The sequence below is a fragment of the Salvelinus namaycush genome, unplaced genomic scaffold (assembly GCF_016432855.1).
Source record: "Salvelinus namaycush isolate Seneca unplaced genomic scaffold, SaNama_1.0 Scaffold774, whole genome shotgun sequence".
Taxonomy (NCBI): Eukaryota; Metazoa; Chordata; class Actinopteri; order Salmoniformes; family Salmonidae; genus Salvelinus; species Salvelinus namaycush.
Window position 1 is genome coordinate 64,700 of NW_024061502.1, and position 26,481 is coordinate 91,180.

A 26,481-nucleotide genomic window follows, 5' to 3' on the forward strand; every position below is an offset into this window, starting at 1 on the left:
GCATTTCACTGTGAGGTCTACTACACCTGTTGTATTCAGCATTTCACTGTAAGGTCTACTACACCTGTTGTATTCAGCATTTCACTGTGAGGTCTACTACACCTGTTGTATTCAGCATTTCACTGTAAGGTCTACTACACCTGTTGTATTCAGCATTTCACTGTGAGGTCTACTACACCTGTTGTATTCAGCATTTCACTGTGAGGTCTACTACACCTGTTGTATTCAGCATTTCACTGTGAGGTCTACTACACCTGTTGTATTCAGCATTTCACTGTAAGGTCTACTACACCTGTTGTATTCAGCATTTCACTGTGAGGTCTACTACACCTGTTGTATTCAGCATTTCACTGTGAGGTCTACTACACCTGTTGTATTCAGCATTTCACTGTGAGGTCTACTACACCTGTTGTATTCAGCATTTCACTGTAAGGTCTACTACACCTGTTGTATTCAGCATTTCACAGTAAGGTCTACTACACCTGTTGTATTCAGCATTTCACTGTGAGGTCTACTACACCTGTTGTATTCAGCATTTCACTGTAAGGTCTACTACACCTGTTGTATTCAGCATTTCACTGTAAGGTCTACTACACCTGTTGTATTCAGCATTTCACTGTAAGGTCTACTACACCTGTTGTATTCAGCATTTCACTGTAAGGTCTACTACACCTGTTGTATTCAGCATTTCACTGTGAGGTCTACTACACCCGTTGTATTCAGCATTTCACTGTGAGGTCTACTACACCTGTTGTATTCAGCATTTCACTGTGAAGTCTACTACACCTGTTGTATTCAGCATTTCACTGTGAGGTCTACTACACCTGTTGTATTCAGCATTTCACTGTAAGGTCTACTACACCTGTTGTATTCAGCATTTCACTGTGAGGTCTACTACACCTGTTGTATTCAGCATTTCACGTTAAGGTCTATTACACCTGTTGTATTCAGCATTTCACTGTGAGGTCTACTACACCTGTTGTATTCAGCATTTCACTGTAAGGTCTACTACACCTGTTGTATTCAGCATTTCACGTTAAGGTCTATTACACCTGTTGTATTCAGCATTTCACTGTGAGGTCTACTACACCTGTTGTATTCAGCATTTCACTGTGAGGTCTACCTACACCTGTTGTATTCAGCATTTCACTGTGAGGTCTACTACACCTGTTGTATTCAGCATTTCACTGTGAGGTCTACTACACCTGTTGTATTCAGCATTTCACTGTGAGGTCTACTACACCTGTTGTATTCAGCATTTCACTGTAAGGTCTACACCTGTTGTATTCAGCATTTCACTGTGAGGTCTACTACACCTGTTGTATTCAGCATTTCACTGTGAGGTCTACTACACCTGTTGTATTCAGCATTTCACTGTAAGGTCTACTACACCTGTTGTATTCAGCATTTCACTGTAAGGTCTACTACACCTGTTGTATTCAGCATTTCACTGTGAGGTCTACTACACCTGTTGTATTCAGCATTTCACTGTGAGGTCTACTACACCTGTTGTATTCAGCATTTCACTGTGAGGTCTACTACACCTGTTGTATTCAGCATTTCACTGTGAGGTCTACTACACCTGTTGTATTCAGCATTTCACTGTAAGGTCTACTACACCTGTTGTATTCAGCATTTCACTGTGAGGTCTACTACACCTGTTGTATTCAGCATTTCACTGTAAGGTCTACTACACCTGTTGTATTCAGCATTTCACTGTAAGGTCTACTACACCTGTTGTATTCAGCATTTCACTGTGAGGTCTACTACACCCGTTGTATTCAGCATTTCACTGTGAGGTCTACTACACCTGTTGTATTCAGCATTTCACTGTGAAGTCTACTACACCTGTTGTATTCAGCATTTCACTGTGAGGTCTACTACACCTGTTGTATTCAGCATTTCACTGTGAGGTCTACCTACACCTGTTGTATTCAGCATTTCACTGTAAGGTCTACTACACCTGTTGTATTCAGCATTTCACTGTAAGGTCTACTACACCTGTTGTATTCAGCATTTCACTGTGAGGTCTACTACACCTGTTGTATTCAGCATTTCACTGTAAGGTCTACTACACCTGTTGTATTCAGCATTTCACTGTGAGGTCTACTACACCTGTTGTATTCAGCATTTCACTGTGAGGTCTACTACACCTGTTGTATTCAGCATTTCACTGTAAGGTCTACTACACCTGTTGTATTCAGCATTTCACTGTAAGGTCTACTACACCTGTTGTATTCAGCATTTCACTGTGAGGTCTACTACACCTGCTGTATTCAGCATTTCACTGTAAGGTCTACTACACCTGTTGTATTCAGCATTTCACTGTGAGGTCTACTACACCTGTTGTATTCAGCATTTCACTGTAAGGTCTACTACACCTGTTGTATTCAGCATTTCACTGTAAGGTCTACCTACACCTGTTGTATTCAGCATTTCACTGTAAGGTCTACTACACCTGTTGTATTCAGCATTTCACTGTAAGGTCTACTACACCTGTTGTATTCAGCATTTCACTGTGAGGTCTACTACACCTGTTATATTCAGCATTTCACTGTGAGGTCTACTACACCTGTTGTATTCAGCATTTCACTGTGAGGTCTACTACACCTGTTGTATTCAGCATTTCACGTTAAGGTCTATTACACCTGTTGTATTCAGCATTTCACTGTGAGGTCTACTACACCTGTTGTATTCAGCATTTCACTGTAAGGTCTACTACACCTGTTGTATTCAGCATTTCACGTTAAGGTCTATTACACCTGTTGTATTCAGCATTTCACTGTGAGGTCTACTACACCTGTTGTATTCAGCATTTCACTGTGAGGTCTACCTACACCTGTTGTATTCAGCATTTCACTGTGAGGTCTACTACACCTGTTGTATTCAGCATTTCACTGTGAGGTCTACTACACCTGTTGTATTCAGCATTTCACTGTGAGGTCTACTACACCTGTTGTATTCAGCATTTCACTGTAAGGTCTACACCTGTTGTATTCAGCATTTCACTGTGAGGTCTACTACACCTGTTGTATTCAGCATTTCACTGTGAGGTCTACTACACCTGTTGTATTCAGCATTTCACTGTAAGGTCTACTACACCTGTTGTATTCAGCATTTCACTGTAAGGTCTACTACACCTGTTGTATTCAGCATTTCACTGTGAGGTCTACTACACCTGTTGTATTCAGCATTTCACTGTGAGGTCTACTACACCTGTTGTATTCAGCATTTCACTGTGAGGTCTACTACACCTGTTGTATTCAGCATTTCACTGTGAGGTCTACTACACCTGTTGTATTCAGCATTTCACTGTAAGGTCTACTACACCTGTTGTATTCAGCATTTCACTGTGAGGTCTACTACACCTGTTGTATTCAGCATTTCACTGTGAGGTCTACTACACCTGTTGTATTCAGCATTTCACTGTAAGGTCTACTACACCTGTTGTATTCAGCATTTCACTGTGAGGTCTACTACACCTGTTGTATTCAGCATTTCACTGTGATGTCTACTACACCTGTTGTATTCAGCATTTCACTGTGAGGTCTACTACACCTGTTGTATTCAGCATTTCACTGTGATGTGTCATACAATTTTGATTTGATTCAAAGTTTGATAACAGAATGACGGTCGGTGTTGTTTATGTCCACATTCTGTTACCAACAGGATGACGGTCGGCCCTGTTTATGTCCACATTCTGTTACCAACAGAATGACGGTCGGCCCTGTTTATGTCCACATTCTGTTACCAACAGAATGACGGTCGGTGTTGTTTATGTCCACATTCTGTTACCAACAGAATGACGGTCGGTGCTGTTTATGTCCACATTCTGTTACCAACAGGATGACGGTCGGCCCTGTTTATGTCCACATTCTGTTACCAACAGAATGACGGTCGGTGCTATTTATGTCCACATTCTGTTACCAACAGGATGACGGTCGGCCCTGTTTATGTCCACATTCTGTTACCAACAGAATGACGGTTGGTGTTGTTTATGTCCACATTCTGTTACCAACAGAATGACGGTCGGTGCTATTTATGTCCACATTCTGTTACCAACAGAATGACGGTCGGTGCTGTTTATGTCCACATTCTGTTACCAACAGAATGACGGTCGGTGTTGTTTATGTCCACATTCTGTTACCAACAGAATGACGGTCGGTGCTATTTATGTCCACATTCTGTTACCAACAGGATGACGGTCGGCCCTGTTTATGTCCACATTCTGTTACCAACAGGATGACGGTCGGCCCTGTTTATGTCCACATTCTGTTACCAACAGGATGACGGTCGGCCCTGTTTATGTCCACATTCTGTTACCAACAGAATGACGGTCGGTGCTGTTTATGCCGACATTCTGTTACCAAACTTTGCATCTGCACTGTTCTTCAAGTTAATGTGTTTTTGTCACATTTTCTGTGGAAATTGTTAGAAGTAGTCCTTGTGCATAGAGTATGGTTTGTTTAACGTTGCAATCATTGGTTTTCGTTTTGAAATCGTGGAATTGCCCCCCTCTCACTCCCACCTCTTCTTTGTCCTCTCCTCTCTCCCCCTCCCCTCCTCCCTCTCTCCCCTTCCTCTCCTCCCTCTCTCCCCTTCCTCTCCTCCCTCTCTCCCCTTCCTCTCCTCCCTCTCTCCCCTTCCCCTCCTCCCTCTCTCCACCTATCCCCTCCTCCCTCTCTCCACCTATCCCCTCCTCCCTCTCTCCACCTATCCCCTCCTCCCTCTCTCCCCCTCCTCCCTCTCTCCCCCTCCTCTCCTCTCTCCCCTTCCCCTCCTCCCTCTCTTCCCCTCCTCCCTCTCTCCCCCTCCTCCCTCTCTCCCCCTCCTCCCTCTCTCCCCTTCCCCTCCTCCCTCTCTCCCCCTCCTCTCTTCCCTCTCTCTCCCCCTCCTCTCTTCCCTCTCTCCCCCTCCTCTCTCAGCCTATCTCCCGTTGGTGTTCTGTAAACTGCTGGATTTGATTAGTGTGTGTTCTACTTTTGTTCATTCCCTGTCGCCAGAACACAATGTACTAAAACGACTTTAAAACAGCGTACAGATGAACTAACGTCAACGATGGCATGCTTTACCAATGTTTACTGCAGCTTGTTGATTGTCTTAGAAAAGGCCCAGAAATGGTGAGTGTGTATAACATTAATATATATATATCATATAACAACACCGTTATAACATAGTTTCAGCCTGACTCAACCTCTCCTCAGTAAAATAATTAGCTCCCTCTCTCTCTCCCTCGCTCTCTTTCCCTCCCTCTCTCTCTTTCTCTCTTTCCCTCCCTCTCTCTCTTTCTCTCTTTCCCTCCCTCTCTCTCTTTCTCTCTTTCCCTCCCTCTCCCTCTCTCTCTCTTTCTCTTTCCCTCCCTCTCTCTCTCCCTCTCCCTCCCTCTCCCTCTCCCTCTCGCTCTCACTCTCCCTCTCGCTCTCGCTCTTTCTCGCTCTCGCTCTTTCTCTCTCCCTCTCCCTCTCCCTCTCCCCCTCCCCCTCCCCCTCCCCCTCTCTCTCGCTCTCTCTCGCTCTCTCTCTCTCTCATTCCCTTCCTCGCTCTTTTTCCCTCTCTCTCTCTTCTCTCTCTTTCTCTCTTTCTCTTTCCCTCCCTCTCTCTTCTCTCTCTTTCTCTCTTTCTCTTTCCCTCCCTCTCTCTCGCTCTCTCTCCCTCTCTCTCTCTTTCTCTCTCTCCCTCGCTCTCTTTCCCTCTCTCTCCCTCGCTCTCTTTCCCTCTCTCTTTCTCTCTTTCCCTCCCTCTCTCTCTCTCTCTTTCTATCTCTCTCTTTCTCTCTCTCTCTCTCTCTCTCTCTCTCTCTCTCTCGCTCTCATACCTCGCTGGCAGAAGTATGTGAAACAGTTTATTGGTGTTTGAACCTGTAGCAGTGATTGTCTGTTGGGGATTGTACACCTAAACGTGCACCATTACCTGACACATGGTCTGAACTTGGTCCTGGTCAAAAGTAGAGCACTATATAAAATAAAAGTGGTCACAGAAACAGATATGCAGGTGATATAGCAGGTGTAGCAAAATGCTTATGTTATTACTGTAGAATGTCTAGCAAATACAGAAATAATCAACCAATCTAATACAAGAAATCAAGCGATTAACAATCCAAGTAGATATATTAGAGTGAGCTATGTGGAGAGTACAGCTATGTGGAGAGTACAGCTATGTGGAGAGTACAGCTATGTGGAGAGTACAGCTATGTGGAGAGTACAGCTATGTGGAGAGTACAGCTATGTGGAGAGTACAGCTATGTGGAGAGTACAGCTATGTGGAGAGTACAGCTATGTGGAGAGTACAGCTATGTGGAGAGTACAGCTATGTGGAGAGTACAGCTATGTGGAGAGTACAGCTATGTGGAGAGTACAGCTATGTGGAGAATACAGCTCTGTGGAGAGTACAGCTCTGTGGAGAGTACAGCTCTGTGGAGAGTACAGCTCTGTGGAGAGTACAGCTCTGTGGAGAATACAGCTCTGTGGAGAATACAGCTCTGTGGAGAGTACAGCTCTGTGGAGAATACAGCTATGTGGAAGTCGGAAGTTTACATACACCTTAGCCAAATACATGTAAACTCAGTTTTTCACAATTCCTGACGATTCTTTTCACGATTCCTTAATCCTAGTAAAAATGCCCTGTCTAAGGTCAGTTAGGGTCACCACTTTCTTTTAAGAATGTGAAATGTCAGAATAATAGTAGAGAGAATGATTTATTTCAGATTGTATTTATTTCATCACATTCCCAGTGGGTCAGAAGTTTACATACACTCAATTAGTATTTGGTAGCATTGCCTTTAAATTGCTTAACTTGGGTCAAATGTTTCGGGTAGCCTTCCACAAGCTTCCCACAATAAGTTGGGTAAATTTTGGCCCATTCCTCCTGACAGAGCTGGTGTAACTGAGTCAGGTTTGTAGGCCTCCTTGCTCGCACACTTTTTCAGTTCTGCCCACACATTTTCTATAAGATTGAGGTCAGGGCTTTGTGACGGCCTCTCCAATACCTTGACTTTGTTGTCCTTAAGCCATTTTGCCACAACTTTGGAAGTATGCTTGGGGTCATTGTCCATTTGGAAGACCCTTTTGCGACCAAGCTTTAACTTCCTGACTGATGTCTTGAGATGTTGCTTCAATATATCCACATAATTTTCCTACCTCATGATGCCATCTATTTTGTGAAGTGCACCAGTCCCTCCTGCTGCAAAGCACCCCCACAACATGATGCTGCCACCCCCGTGCTTCACGGTTGGGATGGTGTTCATCAGCTTGCAAGCCTCCCCCTTTTTCCTCCAACCATAACGATGGTCATTATGGCCAAACAGTTCTATTTTTGTTTCATCAGACCAGAGGACATTTCTCTAAAGTACGATCTTTGTCCCCATGTCCAGTTGCAAACCGTAGTCTGGCTTTTTAATGGAGGTTTTGGAGCAGTGGCTTCTTCCTTGCTGAGTGGCCTTTCAGGTTTTGTCAATATAGGACTCGTTTTACTGTTGATATAGATACTTTTGTACCTGTTTCCTCCAGCATCTTCACAAGGTCCTTTGCTGCTGTTCTGGGATTGGTTTGCACTTTTCGCACCAAAGTACATTCATCTCTAGGAGACAGAACGATGGCTGTGTGGTCCCAAGGTGTTTATACTTGCGTACTATTGTTTGTAGAGATGAACGTGGTACCTTCAGACGTTTGGAAATTGCTCCCAAGGATGAACCAGACTTGTGGAGGTCTACAATTTCTTTTCTGAGGTCTTGGCTGATTTCTTTATATTTTGCCATGATGTCAAGCAAAGAGGCACTGAGTTCGAAGGTAGGCCTTGAAATACATCCACAGGTACACCTCCAATTGACTGAGATGATGTCAATTAACCTATCAGAAGCTTCTAAAGCCATGACATCATTTTCTGGAATTTCCCAAGCTGTTTAAAGGCACAGTCAACTTAGTGTATGTAAACTTCTGACCCACTGGAATTGTGATAAGGTGAATTATAAGTGAAATAATCTGTCTGTAAACATTTGTTGGAACAATTACTTGTGTCATGCACAAAGTAGATGTCCTAACCGACTTGCCAAAGCTGTAGTTTGTTAACAAGAAATTTGTGGAGTGGTTGAAAAACGATTTTTAAAGACTCCAACCTAAGTGTATGTAAACTTCCGACTTCAACTTTACATGGGGCATCAGACTCAAGGTGCAGGGCAGAGTACTTGGGAGGTAGCCGGCAAGTGATGGCTGTTCAACAGTCTGATGGTGATAGAAGCTGTTCAACAGTCTGATGGTGATAGAAGCTGTTCAACAGTCTGATGGTCTGGTAATAGAAGCTGTTCAACAGTCTGATGGTCTGGTAATAGAAGCTGTTCAACAGTCTGATGGTAATAGAAGCTGTTCAACAGTCTGATGGTAATAGAAGCTGTTCAACAGTCTGATGGTGATAGAAGCTGTTCAACAGTCTGATGGTGATAGAAGCTGTTCAACAGTCTGATGGTGATAGAAGCTGTTCAACAGTCTGATGGTGATAGAAGCTGTTCAACAGTCTGATGGTGATAGAAGCAGTTCAACAGTCTGATGGTGATAGAAGCTGTTCAACAGTCTGATGGTACTAGAAGCTGTTCAACAGTCTGATGGTGATAGAAGCAGTTCAACAGTCTGATGGTACTAGAAGCTGTTCAACAGTCTGATGGTGATAGAAGCTGTTCAACAGTCTGATGGTGATAGAAGCAGTTCAACAGTCTGATGGTACTAGAAGCTGTTCAACAGTCTGATGGTGATAGAAGCAGTTCAACAGACTGATGGTAATAGAAGCTGTTCAACAGTCTGATGGTGATAGAAGCTGTTCAACAGTCTGATGGTGATAGAAGCAGTTCAACAGTCTGATGGTACTAGAAGCTGTTCAACAGTCTGATGGTGATAGAAGCTGTTCAACAGTCTGATGGTAATAGAAGCTGTTCAACAGTCTGATGGTGATAGAAGCTGTTCAACAGTCTGATGGTGATAGAAGCAGTTCAACAGACTGATGGTAATAGAAGCTGTTCAACAGTCTGATGGTGATAGAAGCTGTTCAACAGTCTGATGGTAATAGAAGCTGTTCAACAGTCTGATGGCCTGGTGATAGAAGCTGTTCAACAGTCTGATGGTGATAGAAGCAGTTCAACAGACTGATGGTAATAGAAGCAGTTCAACAGTCTGATGGTAATAGAAGCTGTTCAACAGTCTGATGGTGATAGAAGCTGTTCAACAGTCTGATGGTAATAGAAGCTGTTCAACAGTCTGATGGTAATAGAAGCTGTTCAACAGTCTGATGGTGATAGAAGCTGTTCAACAGTCTGATGGTAATAGAAGCTGTTCAACAGTCTGATGGTAATAGAAGCTGTTCAACAGTCTGATGGTAATAGAAGCTGTTCAACAGTCTGATGGTAATAGAAGCTGTTCAACAGTCTGATGGTGATAGAAGCTGTTCAACAGTCTGATGGTGATAGAAGCTGTTCAACAGTCTGATGGTGATAGAAGCTGTTCAACAGTCTGATGGTGATAGAAGCAGTTCAACAGTCTGATGGTGATAGAAGCAGTTCAACAGACTGATGGTAATAGAAGCAGTTCAACAGACTGATGGTAATAGAAGCTGTTCAACAGTCTGATGGTGATAGAAGCTGTTCAACAGTCTGATGGTGATAGAAGCTGTTCAACAGTCTGATGGTAATAGAAGCTGTTCAACAGTCTGATGGTGATAGAAGCTGTTCAACAGTCTGATGGTGATAGAAGCTGTTCAACAGTCTGATGGTGATAGAAGCAGTTCAACAGTCTGATGGTAATAGAAGCTGTTCATCAGTCTGATGGTGATAGAAGCTGTTCAACAGTCTGATGGTAATAGAAGCTGTTCAACAGTCTGATGGTAATAGAAGCTGTTCAACAGTCTGATGGCCTGGTGATAGAAGCTGTTCAACAGTCTGATGGCCTGGTGATAGAAGCTGTTCAACAGTCTGATGGTGATAGAAGCTGTTCAACAGTCTGATGGTAATAGAAGCTGTTCAACAGTCTGATGGTAATAGAAGCAGTTCAACAGACTGATGGTAATAGAAGCTGTTCAACAGTCTGATGGTAATAGAAGCAGTTCAACAGACTGATGGTAATAGAAGCTGTTCAACAGTCTGATGGTAATAGAAGCTGTTCAACAGTCTGATGGCCTGGTGATAGAAGCTGTTCAACAGTCTGATGGTGATAGAAGCTGTTCAACAGTCTGATGGTAATAGAAGCTGTTCAACAGTCTGATGGCCTGGTGATAGAAGCTGTTCAACAGTCTGATGGTAATAGAAGCTGTTCAACAGTCTGATGGTAATAGAAGCTGTTCAACAGACTGATGGTAATAGAAGCTGTTCAACAGTCTGATGGTGATAGAAGCTGTTCAACAGTCTGATGGTAATAGAAGCTGTTCAACAGTCTGATGGTAATAGAAGCTGTTCAACAGTCTGATGGTAATAGAAGCTGTTCAACAGTCTGATGGTAATAGAAGCTGTTCAACAGTCTGATGGTGATAGAAGCTGTTCAACAGTCTGATGGTAATAGAAGCTGTTCAACAGTCTGATGGTAATAGAAGCTGTTCAACAGTCTGATGGTGATAGAAGCAGTTCAACAGACTGATGGTAATAGAAGCAGTTCAACAGTCTGATAGTGATAGAAGCTGTTCAACAGTCTGATGGTAATAGAAGCTGTTCAACAGTCTGATGGTGATAGAAGCAGTTCAACAGTCTGATGGTACTAGAAGCTGTTCAACAGTCTGATGGTGATAGAAGCTGTTCAACAGTCTGATGGTGATAGAAGCTGTTCAACAGTCTGATGGTAATAGAAGCTGTTCAACAGTCTGATGGTAATAGAAGCAGTTCAACAGTCTGATGGTAATAGAAGCTGTTCAACAGTCTGATGGTAATAGAAGCTGTTCAACAGTCTGATGGTAATAGAAGCTGTTCAACAGTCTGATGGTAATAGAAGCTGTTCAACAGTCTGATGGTAATAGAAGCAGTTCAACAGACTGATGGTAATAGAAGCTGTTCAACAGTCTGATGGTAATAGAAGCAGTTCAACAGTCTGATGGTGATAGAAGCTGTTCAACAGTCTGATGGTAATAGAAGCTGTTCAACAGACTGATGGTGATAGAAGCTGTTCAACAGTCTGATGGTGATAGAAGCTGTTCAACAGTCTGATGGTAATAGAAGCTGTTCAACAGTCTGATGGTGATAGAAGCAGTTCAACAGTCTGATGGTAATATTTGAATATATAACAGTCTGAATATAATATGTTCTTCTCATAGAGAGGAGTGTTAATGTTCTTCTCATAGAGAGGAGTGTTAATGTTCTTCTCTTCTTCTCATAGAGAGAGGAGTGTTAATGTTCTTCTCATAGAGAGGAGTGTTAATGTTCTTCTCATAGAGAGAGGAGTGTTAATGTTCTTCTCATAGAGAGAGGAGTGTTAATGTTCTTCTCATAGAGAGAGGAGTGTTAATGTTCTTCTCTTCTTCTCATAGAGAGAGGAGTGTTAATGTTCTTCTCTTCTTCTCATAGAGAGGAGTGTTAATGTTCTTCTCATAGAGAGAGGAGTGTTAATGTTCTTCTCATAGAGAGAGGAGTGTTAATGTTCTTCTCTTCTTCTCATAGAGAGGAGTGTTAATGTTCTTCTCATAGAGAGAGGAGTGTTAATGTTCTTCTCTTCTTCTCATAGAGAGGAGTGTTAATGTTCTTCTCATAGAGAGAGGAGTGTTAATGTTCTTCTCTTCTTCTTATAGAGAGGGGAGAGAGGTCTGTCAGCAGCAGTACTGAGGCCACACCCCCATATGGCTACCAGCTAGACCTGGACTTCCTGAAGTATGTGGACGACATACAGCGTGGCAACACCATCAAGAGGCTGAACATCCAGCGGAAAGCCAGGCCTGTCCGGCCGGCGGTGGAGCCCGTGCCCAGGGGAGGTTGCTCTGGTGGGGGAGGTGAGTACAGTGGGCAGGGCCATGCTGAATGGACCTCCACAGGCTCCCTACCCTCCTCCAGTGAAGAGGCACAGCAGAGTCCCCTCTTCTACCCCTCCCCACAGCATCACCCTCCCCCCACCCTGATTTACCACGCCCATGCCCCTCTCCCGTCCTGTGAGCCTCCCCTTCCTCCCCTACCCCCCGAGGGCTACCTGAGCCTCCCCGCCGAACCCCCTCAACGGCCCCAGCCCCCCTCTCCGTGGGAGCCTCCCCTCCTCAACCCCCAGGTTGAGAAGACCCTGATGGAGACGAGGAGGAGGTTAGAACAGGATCGCCTCCTCATGCAGCCCCCCTCCCCCTCCGGACCCCCAAGCCCTGCTCCTCGCCACCGCCTGGCGTCCTTCGGAGGGATGGGAGGGTCCAGCACCTCCCTGTTCTCCCCTAGCACCCCCCAGTCCCTGCTGCCCAACGGGGGTGGAGGTAGTGGAGAGTACAACCCCTACTACACTTCCATGGGTTCCTCTATCCACCACAGCCCCATGTCCTCAGGCATGACCACGCCGGCCAGCAACGTGTCTCCGCTCCACCTGCAGCACATCCGGGAGCAGATGGTGGTGGCCCTGCGGAGGCTGAAGGAGCTCGAGGAGAAGGTGAAGATCATACCTGTCCTGCAGGTGAAGATAGCCGTGCTGCAGGAGGAGAAGAGACAGATGACCTGTCAGAAGAACCAGAGGCTGGGGGTGGGGGGGGGGTTCAGGAAGAGGTCCTATAGCGTGGGCAGTGCTGACCAGCTGGACCCCCAGACACATACCCTGCAGACCCAGGAGCTGCACATCATGGAGCCAGAGGGCCAGGAGGGTCAGGGCCATAGTCAGAGTACCAAGGGGATGGAGGAGTTCAGGAGGCTGGCTGCAGAGGTCCGAGCCCTGGGGGCGAACAGCCAGGAGCAAGGCTCTCACCAGGCCAGGCAGACCCAGACCCACAATAACAACAACCAGCTCACCTCCACGGCAGTCGGCCCAGATGAGAACATGAACGACGCCACGGTGGTCGCCCAGAGGAAGTCGCCGGTGATGACGACGGTACAACAACTACACTTCTACCGTGACGTCGGAATGGCGACGGAGCAGCGTGAGACGCGCAGTGCTGGGACGGGCGTGACGGAAGCCATGTTGGGCGTGACCAGCGAGGTGGAGGCAGAGTTAGACTTGCAGCAGCAGACCATCGAGGCCCTGAAGGAGAAGATCTACCGGCTAGAGGTGGACCTGAGAGAGACCACCCACCTGATGGAGATGTCCAAGCTGAAGCTAGAGCTGCAGGCCGCTGGGGGAGCCAATAGGAAGAGGGCTGATAAAGGCTGCCAGGTGCGGCCAGACACCTACAGCATGGCCTGCCAGGCGCGGCCAGACACCCAGAGCACTGGCTCAGAGACCTGGAGAGTCCAGACAAACAGCCAGGGAGTGGGGAACCATCTAGAGACCAGCCATGCCTCCACAGGAGAGACCCTCCACACTGTAGGGGTAGGGGTGTCCTGTCAACCCAGCCTGAGACACACTGCTTCGGGACCTGACCTGCCTATGGAGAGATGGCTGGTGCAGGAGAGGGTAGAGGTGCAGGACCAGTGTGTGGGTAGGCAGTTGGAGGTGTGTGACCAGGGGGTGGGGGTGGAGGTGGGGCTGTGTGACCAGGGGGTGAACACTGATGAGGAAGTAGACAGTCTAGAGCTGTGTAAGTCCCGGGAGACAGTGGCCAGGGAGAGGGAGAGCAGGTCGGTGGGCGTTGAGGAGTGTTCTAGAGACGTCGCTGTCAGACAGCTGGGGACTAACCCTGTCCTGGGCGCCACCACGGACTCTGCTGTCATGGTAACCCCGGACACAGCCTCCCAATACACCAGCACCCTACTGGAGACCGCTAGCCAACACACCAACACAGAGACAGTGGTGCTAGCTGACGGCTGTACCAACACTGCCCTGGTTCACACTGCTGAGAAACACACCAGCACGCTAACCAATCACACAAGGACTGTCGCTGTGGGCGAGGGGCTGGTCAAAGACCCACAGACCGTTCCCAAAACCAGGTACTTTTTCAATTAGATTCATTTAACAATTTAACAACACAATTTAACCACATGTGGATATAATACAATATATTTTAAATCATGTTTTTTGAACACATAAAAGTGTAATAAAATGTTTCTATTGTGGTCGTTCTTAGGTCTATTGCCGTGGGAAACACAGCGGAGAGAGACGGCAGTCCAGAGGAGGCATGGTCGGCCCAGACCAAAGAAGTGGGCGTCGGCCTGGTCGGCATCCACACCAACTTCCTGGTCGGCCTGAAGACCCGGAACATTGCCTGTGGCCCCTCCCACCTGGACGGAACCGCTGTTGCCGAGGAGACCATTGCCGTGACGACTGTTGTACCACCCCAGGCCCAGGCCATACCACCACCCCAGCAGGTGGAGGGGGGGGCAGGACTAGACCACTACATAGAGAGGCTTCAGAAGCTACTTCAGGAACAACAGATGCTGTTGACTGAGAACTACAGTGAGCTAGCGGATGCTTTCGGACAGCCCTGCTCTTCTCAGTTCACCCACTTTGGTTCTATCAACAGCCAGCTGGTCAACACTCTGACGTCTATCAACTCTGTCATGAAGTATGGCAGTGCTGAGGATCTGAGGACACAGCGAGATATCAGCAGCACCGCTACAGGTATGCCACACAGTCTAATAGGTTGAGTCATTACAGCAGGCCAGACAGACCATTTATCTATTGTTAGCCCGTTCTCTTCTCAGTCTGGTTAGTATTGACCCTGTTTACAGAGCTGAAAGACTAATAACACAGTCACGTTCTAACATTATCGCTGTACTTTATAAATGCTATTTATTATCATGTTTTAGGAGGTTTATGTTTCGGTTAAGAATTCCTACAGGATAGCCTCAACATTTAGCCCCAGAGCAACTTACAGTAGTGATACATTTTTGTACTGATCCCCCGTGGGAATCGAACCCACAACCCAAGACAGTATCACCAAAAACATTACTGTCCCTCACAACACTAAACACCTGGTGACACTTTGTATTTGTAATTTTTATGGATCCCCATTAGCTGCTGACAAGTCAGTCCAGCAGAAAGTAAGGCAGTTATAGATTTTTAAAAGCATTACAATACATTCACAACAGATTTCATAACATATTAACTGTGTGCCCTCAGGCCTCTATTCAACTACCACATATCTACAGTACAAAATCCATGTGTACGTGTGTGTATAGTGTGTATGTTATCTTGTGTGTATGCATGTGTCTGTGCCTGTGTTTGTGTTGCTTCACAATCTCCGCTGTTCCATAAGGTGTATTTTTATCTGTTTTTAAATCTGATTCTACTGCTGCATCAGTTACCTGATGTGGAATAGAGTTCCATGTAGTCATGTCTCTATGTAGTACTGTGCTCCTCCCATAGTCTGTTCTGGACTTGGGGACTGTGAAGAGACCTCTGGTGGCATGTCTTGTGGGGTATGCATGGGTGTCTGAGCTGTGTGCCAGTAGTTCAAACAGACAGCTCGGTGCATTCAACATGTCAATACCTCTCACAAATACAAGTAGTGATGAAGTCAGTCTCTCCTCTACTTTGAGCCAGGAGAGATTGACATGCATATTATTAATATTAGCTCTCTGTGTACATCCAAGGGCCAGCCGTGCTGCCCTGTTCTGAGCCAATTGCAATTTTCCTAAGTCCCTCTTTGTGGCACTTGACCACACGACTGAACAGTAGTCCAGGTGAGACAAAACTAGAGTCTGTAGGACCTGCCTTGTTGATAGTGTTGTTAAGAAGGTAGAAACTAGGGCCTGTAGGACCTGCCTTGTTGATAGTGTTGTTAAGAAGGTAGAAACTAGGGCCTGTGGGACCTGCCTTGTTGATAGTGCTGTTAAGAAGGTAGAAACTAGGGCCTGTAGGACCTGTCTTGTTGATAGTGTTGTTAAGAAGGTAGAAACTAGGGCCTGTAGGACCTGCCTTGTTGATAGTGTTGTTAAGAAGGTAGAAACTAGGGCCTGTAGGACCTGCCTTGTTGATAGTGTTGTTAAGAAGGCTGAGCAACGCTTTATTATAGACAGACTTCTCCCCATCTTAGCTACAACTGTATCAATATGTTTTGACCATGACAGTTTACAATCCAGAGTTACTCCAAGAAGTTTAGTCACCTCAACTTGCTCAATTTCCACATTATTCATTACAATATTTAGTTGATGTTTAGTGAATTATTTGTCCCAAATACAATGTTTTTTTGTTTTTTGAAGTATTTAGGACAAACTTATTCCTTTCCACCCATTCTACTAACTGCAGCTCTTTGTTAAGTCTTGAAGTCATTTCAGTCGCTGTGGTAGCTGACGTCTATAGTGTTGAGTCATCCACATACATAGACACTCTGGCTTTACTCACAGCCAGTGGCATGTCATTAGTAAAGATGGAAAAAAGTAAGGTGCCTAGACAGCTACCCTGGGGAATTCCTGATTCTACCTGGATTATGTTGGAGAGGCTTCCATGAAGGAACACCCTCTGTGTTCTGTTAGACAGGTAGCTCTTTATCCACATTATAGCAGGGGGTGTAAAGCCATAACACATTATAGCAGGGGGTGTAAAGCCATAACACATTATAGCAGGGGGTGTAAAGCCATAACACATTATAGCAGGGGGTGTAAAGCCATAACACATTATAGCAGGGGGTGTAAAGCCATAACACATTATAGCAGGGGGTGTAAAGCCATAACACATGTGTTTTTTCAGCAACAGTCTATGATCAATAATGTAAAAAGCTGCACTGAAGTCTAACAAGACAGCCCCCACAATCCTTATATCATCAATTTCTCTCATCCAATCCTCAGTAATTTGTGTAAGTGCTGTGCTTGTTGAGTGTCCTTCCCTATAAGCATGCTGAAAGTCTGTTGTTAATTTGTTTACTGTAAAATAACATTGTATCTGGTCAAACACCATTTTTTCCAAAAGTTTACAAAGGGTTGTTAAAAACTCTTAGGGAATTTTAACCTAAAATGACATACCCAAATCTAACTGTCTGTAGCTCAGGACCTGAAGCAAGGATATGCATATTATTGATACCATTTGAAAGGAAACATTTGAAGTTTGTGGAAATGTGAAATTAATGTAGGAGAATATAACACATTTGATCTGGTAAAAGATAATATATAGAAAAAAAACATAATAATAATTTTTGTTTTACCATGTAGCGGTGTAGCCAGCTACTGGAACTACACACTACTGTTTTACCATGTAGCGGTGTAGCCAGCTACTGGAACTACACACTACTGTTTTACCATGTAGCGGTGTAGCCAGCTACTGGAACTACACACTACTGTTTTACCATGTAGCGGTGTAGCCAGCTACTGGAACTACACACTACTGTTTTACCATGTAGCGGTGTAGCTAACTGCTGGAACTACACACTACTGTTTTACCATGTAGCGGTGCAGCTAACTGCTGGAACTACACACTACTGTTTTACCATGTAGCGGTGTAGCCAGCTACTGGAACTACACACTACTGTTTTACCATGTAGCGGTGTAGCCAGCTACTGGAACTACACACTACTGTTTTACCATGTAGCGGTGTAGCTAACTACTGGAACTACACACTACTGTTTTACCATGTAGCGGTGTAGCTAACTACTGGAACTACACACTACTGTGTTACCATGTAGCGGTGTAGCTAACTGCTGGAACTACACACTACTGTTTTACCATGTAGCGGTGTAGTTAACTACTGGAACTACACACTACTGTTTTACCATGTAGCGGTGTAGCTAACTGCTGGAACTACACACTACTGTTTTACCATGTAGCGGTGTAGCCAGCTACTGGAACTACACACTACTGTTTTACCATGTAGCGGTGTAGCCAGCTACTGGAACTACACACTACTGTTTTACCATGTAGCGGTGTAGCCAGCTACTGGAACTACACACTACTGTTTTACCATGTAGCGGTGTAGCCAGCTACTGGAACTACACACTACTCTTTTACCGTGTGGCTAACTCCTGGAACTACACACTACTGTTTTACCATGTAGCGGTGTAGCTAACTACTGGAACTACACACTACTGTTTTACCATGCAGCGGTGTAGCTAACTACTGGAACTACACACTACTGTTTTACCATGTAGCGGTGTAGCCAGCTACTGGAACTACACACTACTGTTTTACCATGTAGCGGTGTAGCCAGCTACTGGAACTACACACTACTGTTTTACCATGTAGCGGTGTAGCTAACTACTGGAACTACACACTACTGTTTTACCATGTAGCGGTGTAGCCAGCTACTGGAACTACACACTACTGTTTTACCATGTAGCGGTGTAGCCAGCTACTGGAACTACACACTACTGTTTTACCATGTAGCGGTGTAGCTAACTACTGGAACTACACACTACTGTTTTACCATGTAGCGGTGTAGCTAACTCCTGGAACTACACACTACTGTTTTACCATGTAGCGGTGTAGCTAACTACTGGAACTACACACTACTGTTTTACCATGTAGCGGTGTAGCTAACTACTGGAACTACACACTACTGTTTTACCATGTAGCGGTGTAGCTAACTACTGGTACTACACACTACTGTTTTACCATGTAGCGGTGTAGCTAACTGCTGGAACTACACACTACTGTTTTACCATGTAGCGGTGTAGCTAACTACTGGAACTACACACTACTGTTTTACCATGTAGCGGTGTAGCTAACTACTGGAACTACACACTACTGTTTTACCATGTAGCGGTGTAGCCAGCTACTGGAACTACACACTACTGTTTTACCATGTAGCGGTGTAGCTAACTACTGGAACTACACACTACTGTTTTACCATGTAGCGGTGTAGCCAGCTACTGGAACTACACACTACTCTTTTACCATGTAGCGGTGTAGCCAGCTACTGGAACTACACACTACTGTTTTACCATGTAGCGGTGTAGCCAGCTACTGGAACTACACACTACTGTTTTACCATGTAGCGGTGTAGCTAACTCCTGGAACTACACACTACTGTTTTACCATGTAGCGGTGTAGCCAGCTACTGGAACTACACACTACTCTTTTACCGTGTAGCGGTGTAGCTAACTCCTGGAACTACACACTACTGTTTTACCATGTAGCGGTGTAGCTAACTGCTGGAACTACACACTACTGTTTTACCATGTAGCGGTGTAGCTAACTACTGGAACTACACACTACTGTTTTACCATGTAGCGGTGTAGCCAGCTACTGGAACTACACACTACTGTTTTACCATGTAGCGGTGTAGCCAGCTACTGGAACTACACACTACTGTTTTACCATGTAGCGGTGTAGCCAGCTACTGGAACTACACACTACTGTTTTACCATGTAGCGGTGTAGCTAACTACTGGAACTACACACTACTGTTTTACCATGTAGCGGTGTAGCCAGCTACTGGAACTACACACTACTCTTTTACCGTGTAGCGGTGTAGCTAACTGCTGGAACTACACACTACTGTTTTACCATGTAGCGGTGTAGCTAACTCCTGGAACTACACACTACTGTTTTACCATGTAGCGGTGTAGCCAGCTACTGGAACTACACACTACTCTTTTACCGTGTGGCTAACTCCTGGAACTACACACTACTGTTTTTTTGCAAAAAGAAAAGTGTGTTAAGTTGGCAAGAATTTCCTTTATTTTTTGGGATCCTAATTCTCACTTGAAACTCTGACTCCAGATTTATAATTTCTTGCAATTTGTAGTCTATGGCATTTCAGGTTTAGATATAATCATTTTTCACGTAGTAGTTTGGATGTAGTTAACTACTTTTTTCTCAGTAACTTTAGTTCAGTAAACTATATAATTTTTTAAGGGTAGATGTAGTGTATCTTAACTTCTTCCAGTGTGAAGAAGTAGTCATTGGTAGCTTCAACCTCACTGCTGGTGGTACTGACGAACCTGACATTTCTCGCTGTAGAATCGCAAAGCTGGGCAGTGGTCGACAACTTGACTTTGAGCTTATCGGAGAGCAAGAACCTCCGTGGGGGAACCGACAGGAGGAGAAGGGTGTGACTTCCTCCCTCAATTCAGGATGTTCCTGCATGTGGGTGTTCCTGCATCTGCAGGAACGGCGAGGGCAGGTGCTCGGCAGGCAGGGGCGAATGACACTGTGTACTAGCTAGCTAATACTCCAGCTAGTAGGGCGGGGAATTGCCAGGGACCTCACAATGTGATATTATCATGATACTTAAGTGTCGTTACAATATGTATTGAGATTTTCAATATTGCGATTTTATTGCGATTTGATGTTCCAAGCATATTGCTCACTATACAGTGCCTTCAAAAAGTATTCATACCCCTTGACTTATTCCACATTTAGTTTTTAATAACCTGATTTCAAAATCCCCGTAATGACAAAGTGAAAACATGTTTTTCGAAATGTTTGCAAATTTATTGAAAACTTATGTAAATTAGTTTTTCATACCCCTGAGTCAGTACTTTATAGAAACACCTTTGGTGGCGATTACAGCTTTGAATTGTCTTAGGTATGTCTATATCAGCTTTGAATTGTCTTGGGTATGTCTGTATCAGCTTTGCATTGTCTTGGGTATGTCTGTATCAGCTTTGAATTGTCTTGGGTATGTCTGTATCAGCTTTGCACATCTGGATTTGGGGATTTTCTCCCATTCTTCCTTGCAGATTTTCTCAAGTTCTGTTAAATTAGACGGGGAGCGACAGTGAACAGCAATCTTCAAATCTTTCCATAGATTTCCAATGGGATTCAAGTCTGGGCTTTGGCTGAGCCACTCAAGGACTTTCACATTCTTGTTCTGAAGCCATTCCAGCGTTGCTTTGGCTGTATGCTTGGGGTCCTTGTCCTGTTGGAATGTTAATCGTCGCCCCGGTCTATTGTCGTTTGCACTCGGAAGCAGGTGCTCATCAAGGATTTGCCTGTATTTGGCTCCATTCATTGTTCCCTCTATCCTTACCAGTCTCCCAGTCCCTGCCGCTAAAAAGCATCCCCACAGTATGATGCTGCCACCACCATGTTTCACCGTATGGATAGTGATGAGCTGTGCCTGGTTTTCTCTAGACATAGCACTTTGCATTCAGGGACAAAGAGTTACATTCTTGTTTCATCAGCCCACAGAATTTCACGTGCCTTTTTGCAAGCTCCAGGCGTGCTGTCAGGTGCCTTTTTCTCAGGAGTGGTGTCTGTCTGGCCACTCTCCCATAAAGTCCAGATTGGTGAAGTGCTGTAGAGATTGTTGTCCTTCTGCCAGTTGTCCTTCTGCCATCTCAGCCAAGATGTAGTTCTGTCAGAGTGGTCATTGGCTTCTTGGTCACCTCTCTAACCTCTCCTCTCGAAAATGTGCATATTTAGAGCTGAAAACCGTGGTTATACATTGTGAAAATGTAGCAACTTTTTCCCAGAATGTCCGGATATATTTCTGACACCTAATCTGACCAAATAACTCATCATAAACTTTACATAAAAATACTTGTTGTATGGCAAATGAAAGATACACTGGTTCTTAATGCAACTGCTGTGTTAGATTTTTAAAAATAACTTTAGTACGACATACAGCTTGCGTTATTGCGAGACAGCGCCCGCTAAAAGGGCGGAGAATAGGACTAAACATTTCACACAAAAATACGAAATAACATCATAAATTGTTCTTACTTTTGCTGAGCTTCCATCAGAATCTTGTATAAGGAGTCCTTTGTCCAGAATAAATCGTTGTTTGGTTTTAGAATGTCCTTTTCTCCTGTCGAATTAGCATCCTTAGCTAGCCAAGTGGCGCGAACATGTCCATCTTCTCTCGACGCAAACAACGGAAAACTCCAAAAGTCCCGATAAACGTTGAATAATCTGATAAAACTCGGTTGAAAAAACATACTTTACGATGATATTATCACATGTATCAAATAAAATCAGAGCCGGAGATATTAGCCGTGTATACCGAACGCTTTTCAGAAGGCAATCTGGGGTTCCTTCTCGCGCCTTCGAAGACAATGAAATTTCCAGACCTGTCATTCCAAAAGCTCTTCTTCGACCTCAGATCAAGCTAGACACCCCATTTCACCTCCCACTGCCTGTTGACATCTAGTGGAAGGCGTATGAAGTGCATGTATATCGATAGATATAAGCCAGTTGAATAGGCAGGCCCTGGAGCAGAGCCTCGATTTCAGATAGAGTACAAGGCCGTTTCATTTGGGCACGATTTTTTCCCAAAGTGAAAATAGCGCCCCCTACACACTAACAGGTTAACCAATCCTGTGAACAGGTTAGGAACCTCAAGAGTTAACCAATCCTGTGAACAGGTTAGGAACCTCAAGAGTTAACTTCTTGTCAATAGGGGGGCGCTGTTTTCACTTTGGAAAAAATCGTGCCCAATTTAAACGGCCTCGTACTCTATTCTAGATCATACAATATGCATATTATTATTACTATTGGATAGAAAACACTCAAGTTTCTAAAACTGTTTGAATTATATATGTGAGTAAAACAGAACTAATTTTGCAGCAAACTTCCATACAGGAAGTGAAAAATCTGAAAACGAGGCTCTGTTTCAGGGCCTGCCTATTCAATTGCCTTATATTTATCGATATGCATGCACTTCATACGCCTTCCACTAGATGACAACAGGCAGTGGAAGGTGGAATGGGGTGTCTAGCTTGATCTGAGGTCGAACAAGAGCTTTTGGAGTGACAGGTCAGCCATTTTGTCAGTTTTCCAAGGCGCGCGAAGGAGCTCCACATTGTCTTCTGAAAAGCGGTCGGTATACACGGCGAATATCTCCGGCTCTGATTTTATTTGATACATTTGATAATAACATCATAAAGTAGGTTTTTTCAACCAAGTTTTATCAGTTTATTCAACGTTTATTGGGACTTTTGGAGTTTTCCGTTCTTTGCGCCAAGAGAGGATGGGAATGTTAGTAACCTTGGCTAGCATTGTGGCGCGAATTCGACAGAAGAAATGGACATTCTAAAACCAAACAACGATTTATTCTGGACCAAGGACTCCTTGTACAACATTCTGATGGAAGCTCAGCAAAAGTAAGAAAAAATGTATGATATTTCGTATTTCTGTGTAAAATATTGACTCCTATTCTCCGCCGTGTTGGTGAGTGCTGTCTCACAATAACGCAAGCTGTATGTTATGGTAAAGATATTTTTTTAAATCTAACACAGCGGTTGCATTAAGAACCAGTGTATCTTTCATTTGCCATACAACAAGTATTTTTATGTAAAGTTTATGATTAGTTATTTGGTCAGATTAGGTGGCAGAAATATATCCGGACATTCTGGGAAAAAGTTGCTACATTTTCACAATGTATAACCACGATTGCAGCGCTAAATATGCAAATTTTCGAACTTAACATAAATGTTTTGTGTAACATGATGTTATAGGACTGTCATCTGATGAAGTTGGTCAAGGGTTAGTGATTTATTTTATATTTATTGCTGTTTTTTGCTAAAGCTATCTTTGCGGTGAATAAATGCGGTTCTGTGTTTGGCTATTGTGGTAAGCTAATATATTTCTATATTGTGTTTTCGCTGTAAAACACTTAAAAAATCGGAAATATTGTCTGGATTCACAAGATGTTTATCTTTCATTAGCTGTACACCATGTATTTTTCATAAATGTTTTATGATGAGTATTTATGTATTTCACGTTGCTCTCTGTAATTATTCTGGCTGCTTCAGTGCTATTTGTGATTGTAGCTGCAATGTAAAACTATGATTTATACCTCAAATATGCAAATTTTTCGAACAAAACATAAATGTATTGTGTAACATGTTATAAGACTGTCGTCTGATGAAGTTGTTTCTTGGTTAGTGACTAATTATATCTCTATTTTGTCGGTTTTGTGAAAGCTACCTATGCGGTGGATAAATAGCGTTGTGTGTTTGGCTATTGTGGTGAGCTAACATAAATATATATTGTGTTTTCGCTGTAAAACATTTTAAAAATCGGACATGTTGGCTGGATTCACAAGATGTTTATCTTTCATTTGCTGTATTGGACTTGTTAATGTGTGGAAGTTAAATATTTCTAAAAAATATTTTTTGAATTTCGCGCTCTGCGAAGGCAGCGGAATGTTGTGGGTGTTCCGCTAGCGGAACCCCGGGGCGAGAAAGGTTAACTCTTGAGGTTCCTAACCTGTTCACAGGATTGGTTAACTCTTGAGGTTCCTAACCTGTTCACAGGATTGGTTAACTCTTGAGGTTCCTAACCTGTTCACAGGATTGGTTAACTCTTGAGGTTCCTAGGGTCTCCACCCAGCTAGGTAAATATGCTTTTAGTTTTAATGCACCGTATTGCTCGAACAAAATTCCAAATCCATTTCATCTTGATGTTCTGGTGCCGTTCGGGCGGTTTAGAGTATTGATTGGGGAATTATTGGTGGACGAATGTAACTGTTTTTCTGGGTGTTTATTTTTTATTTTAGTATTTGTTATTTTGTATTTTTGTATTTTTTTGTACCCCTTTTTCTCCCCCAATTTCATGGTATCCAATTGGTATACAATCTTGTCTCATCTCTGCAACTCCCGTACGGACTCAGGAGAGGTGAAGGTCGAGAGCCGTGCGTCCTCCGAAACACAACCCAGCCGAGCCGCACTGCTTCTTGACACAATGCCGTCTTAACCCGGAAGCCAGCCGCACCAATGTGTCGGAGGAAACACTGTACACCTGGCGACCGTGTCAGCGTGCATTGCGCCCGGCCCGCCACAGGAGTCGCTATTGCGCGATGGGACAAGGATATCCCTGCCGGCCAAACCTTCCCCTAACCCGGACGATGCTGGGCCAATTGTGCACCGCCCCATGGGTCTCCCGGTCGCGGCCGGCTGTGACAGAGCCTGGACTCAGTGCCTTAGACCACTGCGCCGCTCGGGAGGCCCCTTTCTGGGTGATTTGGGATGTTTTATTTGTGCTTACCATGACTGTGTTTTTGTATATTTATGTTGTATTATACAGGGCGCATTTGAAAAGAGACCTACACTACCGTTCAGAAGTTTGGGGTCAAGTAGAAATGTCCTTGTTTCTGAAAGAAAAGCACATTTTTGTCCATTTAAAATAACATCAAATTGATCAGAAATACAGTGTAGACATTGTTAATGTTGTAAATGACTATTGTAGCTGGAAACGGCTGATTTTTAATGGAATTTCTACATTTTTATTTATTTTACATTTATTTAACCAGGTAGGCCAGTTGAGAACAAGTTCTCATTTGCAACTGCGACCTGGCCAAGATGAAGCAAAGCGATAAAATAAGAGCAAGAGGATAAGTAATAATATGGGGATGAGGTAGTCGGGTGTGCTATTTACAGATTGGCTGTGTACAGATGCGGTGATTGATAAGCTGCTCAGACAGCTAATGCTTGAAGTTAGAGAAGGAGATAAGAGATTTTTGCAATTCGTTCCAGTCATTGGCAGCAGAGAACTGGAAGGAAAGGTGGCCAAAGGAAGTGCTGGCTTTGGGGACGACCAGTGAGATATACCTGCTGGAGCGAGTGCTACGGGTGGGTGTTGCTACGGTGACCAGTGAGCTGAGATAAGGCGGGGCTTTACCTAGAAAAGACTTATAGATGACATGGAGCCAGTGGGTCTGGCGACGAATATGTAGTGAGGGCCAGCCAACGAGAGCATACAGGTTGCGGTGGTGGGTAGTATATGGGGCTTTGGTGATAAAACGGATGGCACTGTGATAGACTGCATCCAGTTTGCTGAGTAGAGTGTTGGAGGCTATTTTGTAAATGACATCACTGAAGTCAAGGATCGGTAGGATAGTCAGTTTTACGGGTATGTTTGGCAGCATGAGTGAAGGAGGCTTTGTTGCGAAATAGGAAGCCAATTCTAGATTTCATTTTTGGATTGGAGATGCTTAATGTGAGTCTGGAAGGAGAGTTTACAGTCTAACCAGACACCTAGGTATTTGTAGTTGTCCACATATTCTAAGTCAGAGCCGTCCAGAGTAGTGATGCTAGTCGTGCGGGAGGTTGCGGGCAGCGATCGGTTGAAGAGCATGCATTTAGTTTTACTGGCATTTAAGAGCACTTGGAGGCCACGGAAGGAGAGTTGTATGTTGTTGAAGCTCGTTTGGAGGTTTGTTAACACAGTGTCCAAAGAAGGGCCAGAAGTATACAGAATGGTGTCGTCTGCGTAGAGGTGGATCAGAGAATCACCAGCAGCAAGAGCGACATCATTGATATACACAGAGAAGAGAGTCGGCCCGAGAATTGAATCCTGTGGCACCCCCATAGAGACTGCCAGAGGTCCGGACAACAGGCCCTCCGATTTGACACACTGGAACTCTATCTGAGAAGTAGTTGGTGAACCAGGCGAGGCAGTCATTTTTGAAGCCAAGGCTATTAAGTCTGCCGATAAGAATGCGGTGATTCACAGAATCGAAAGCCTTGGCCAGGTCGATGAAGACGGCTACACACTGTCTTTTATCGATTGCGGTTACGATATCGTTTAGGGTTCGATTACAGGATCAAAATGGCCATTAACAAAGAACTTTCTTCTGAAGCTCATCAGTCT

The 26,481-nt window shown here is 44.3% G+C and overlaps 1 protein-coding gene across 1 annotated transcript in view; it reads left to right on the forward strand.

Annotated features, from left to right (window-relative positions):
- Positions 1 to 6,121: 6,121 nt before the first annotated feature.
- The window catches only part of LOC120042769 (KN motif and ankyrin repeat domain-containing protein 1-like), a 45,378-nt gene continuing 25,018 nt past the window's right edge, over positions 6,122 to 26,481 (forward strand). Inside the window, exons 1-3 of the mRNA XM_038987571.1 lie at positions 6,122 to 6,419; positions 11,746 to 14,002; positions 14,140 to 14,633. Coding sequence (XP_038843499.1) covers positions 6,122 to 6,419; positions 11,746 to 14,002; positions 14,140 to 14,633 — 3,049 coding nt within the window. The remainder of the gene's footprint in view (positions 6,420 to 11,745; positions 14,003 to 14,139; positions 14,634 to 26,481) is intronic.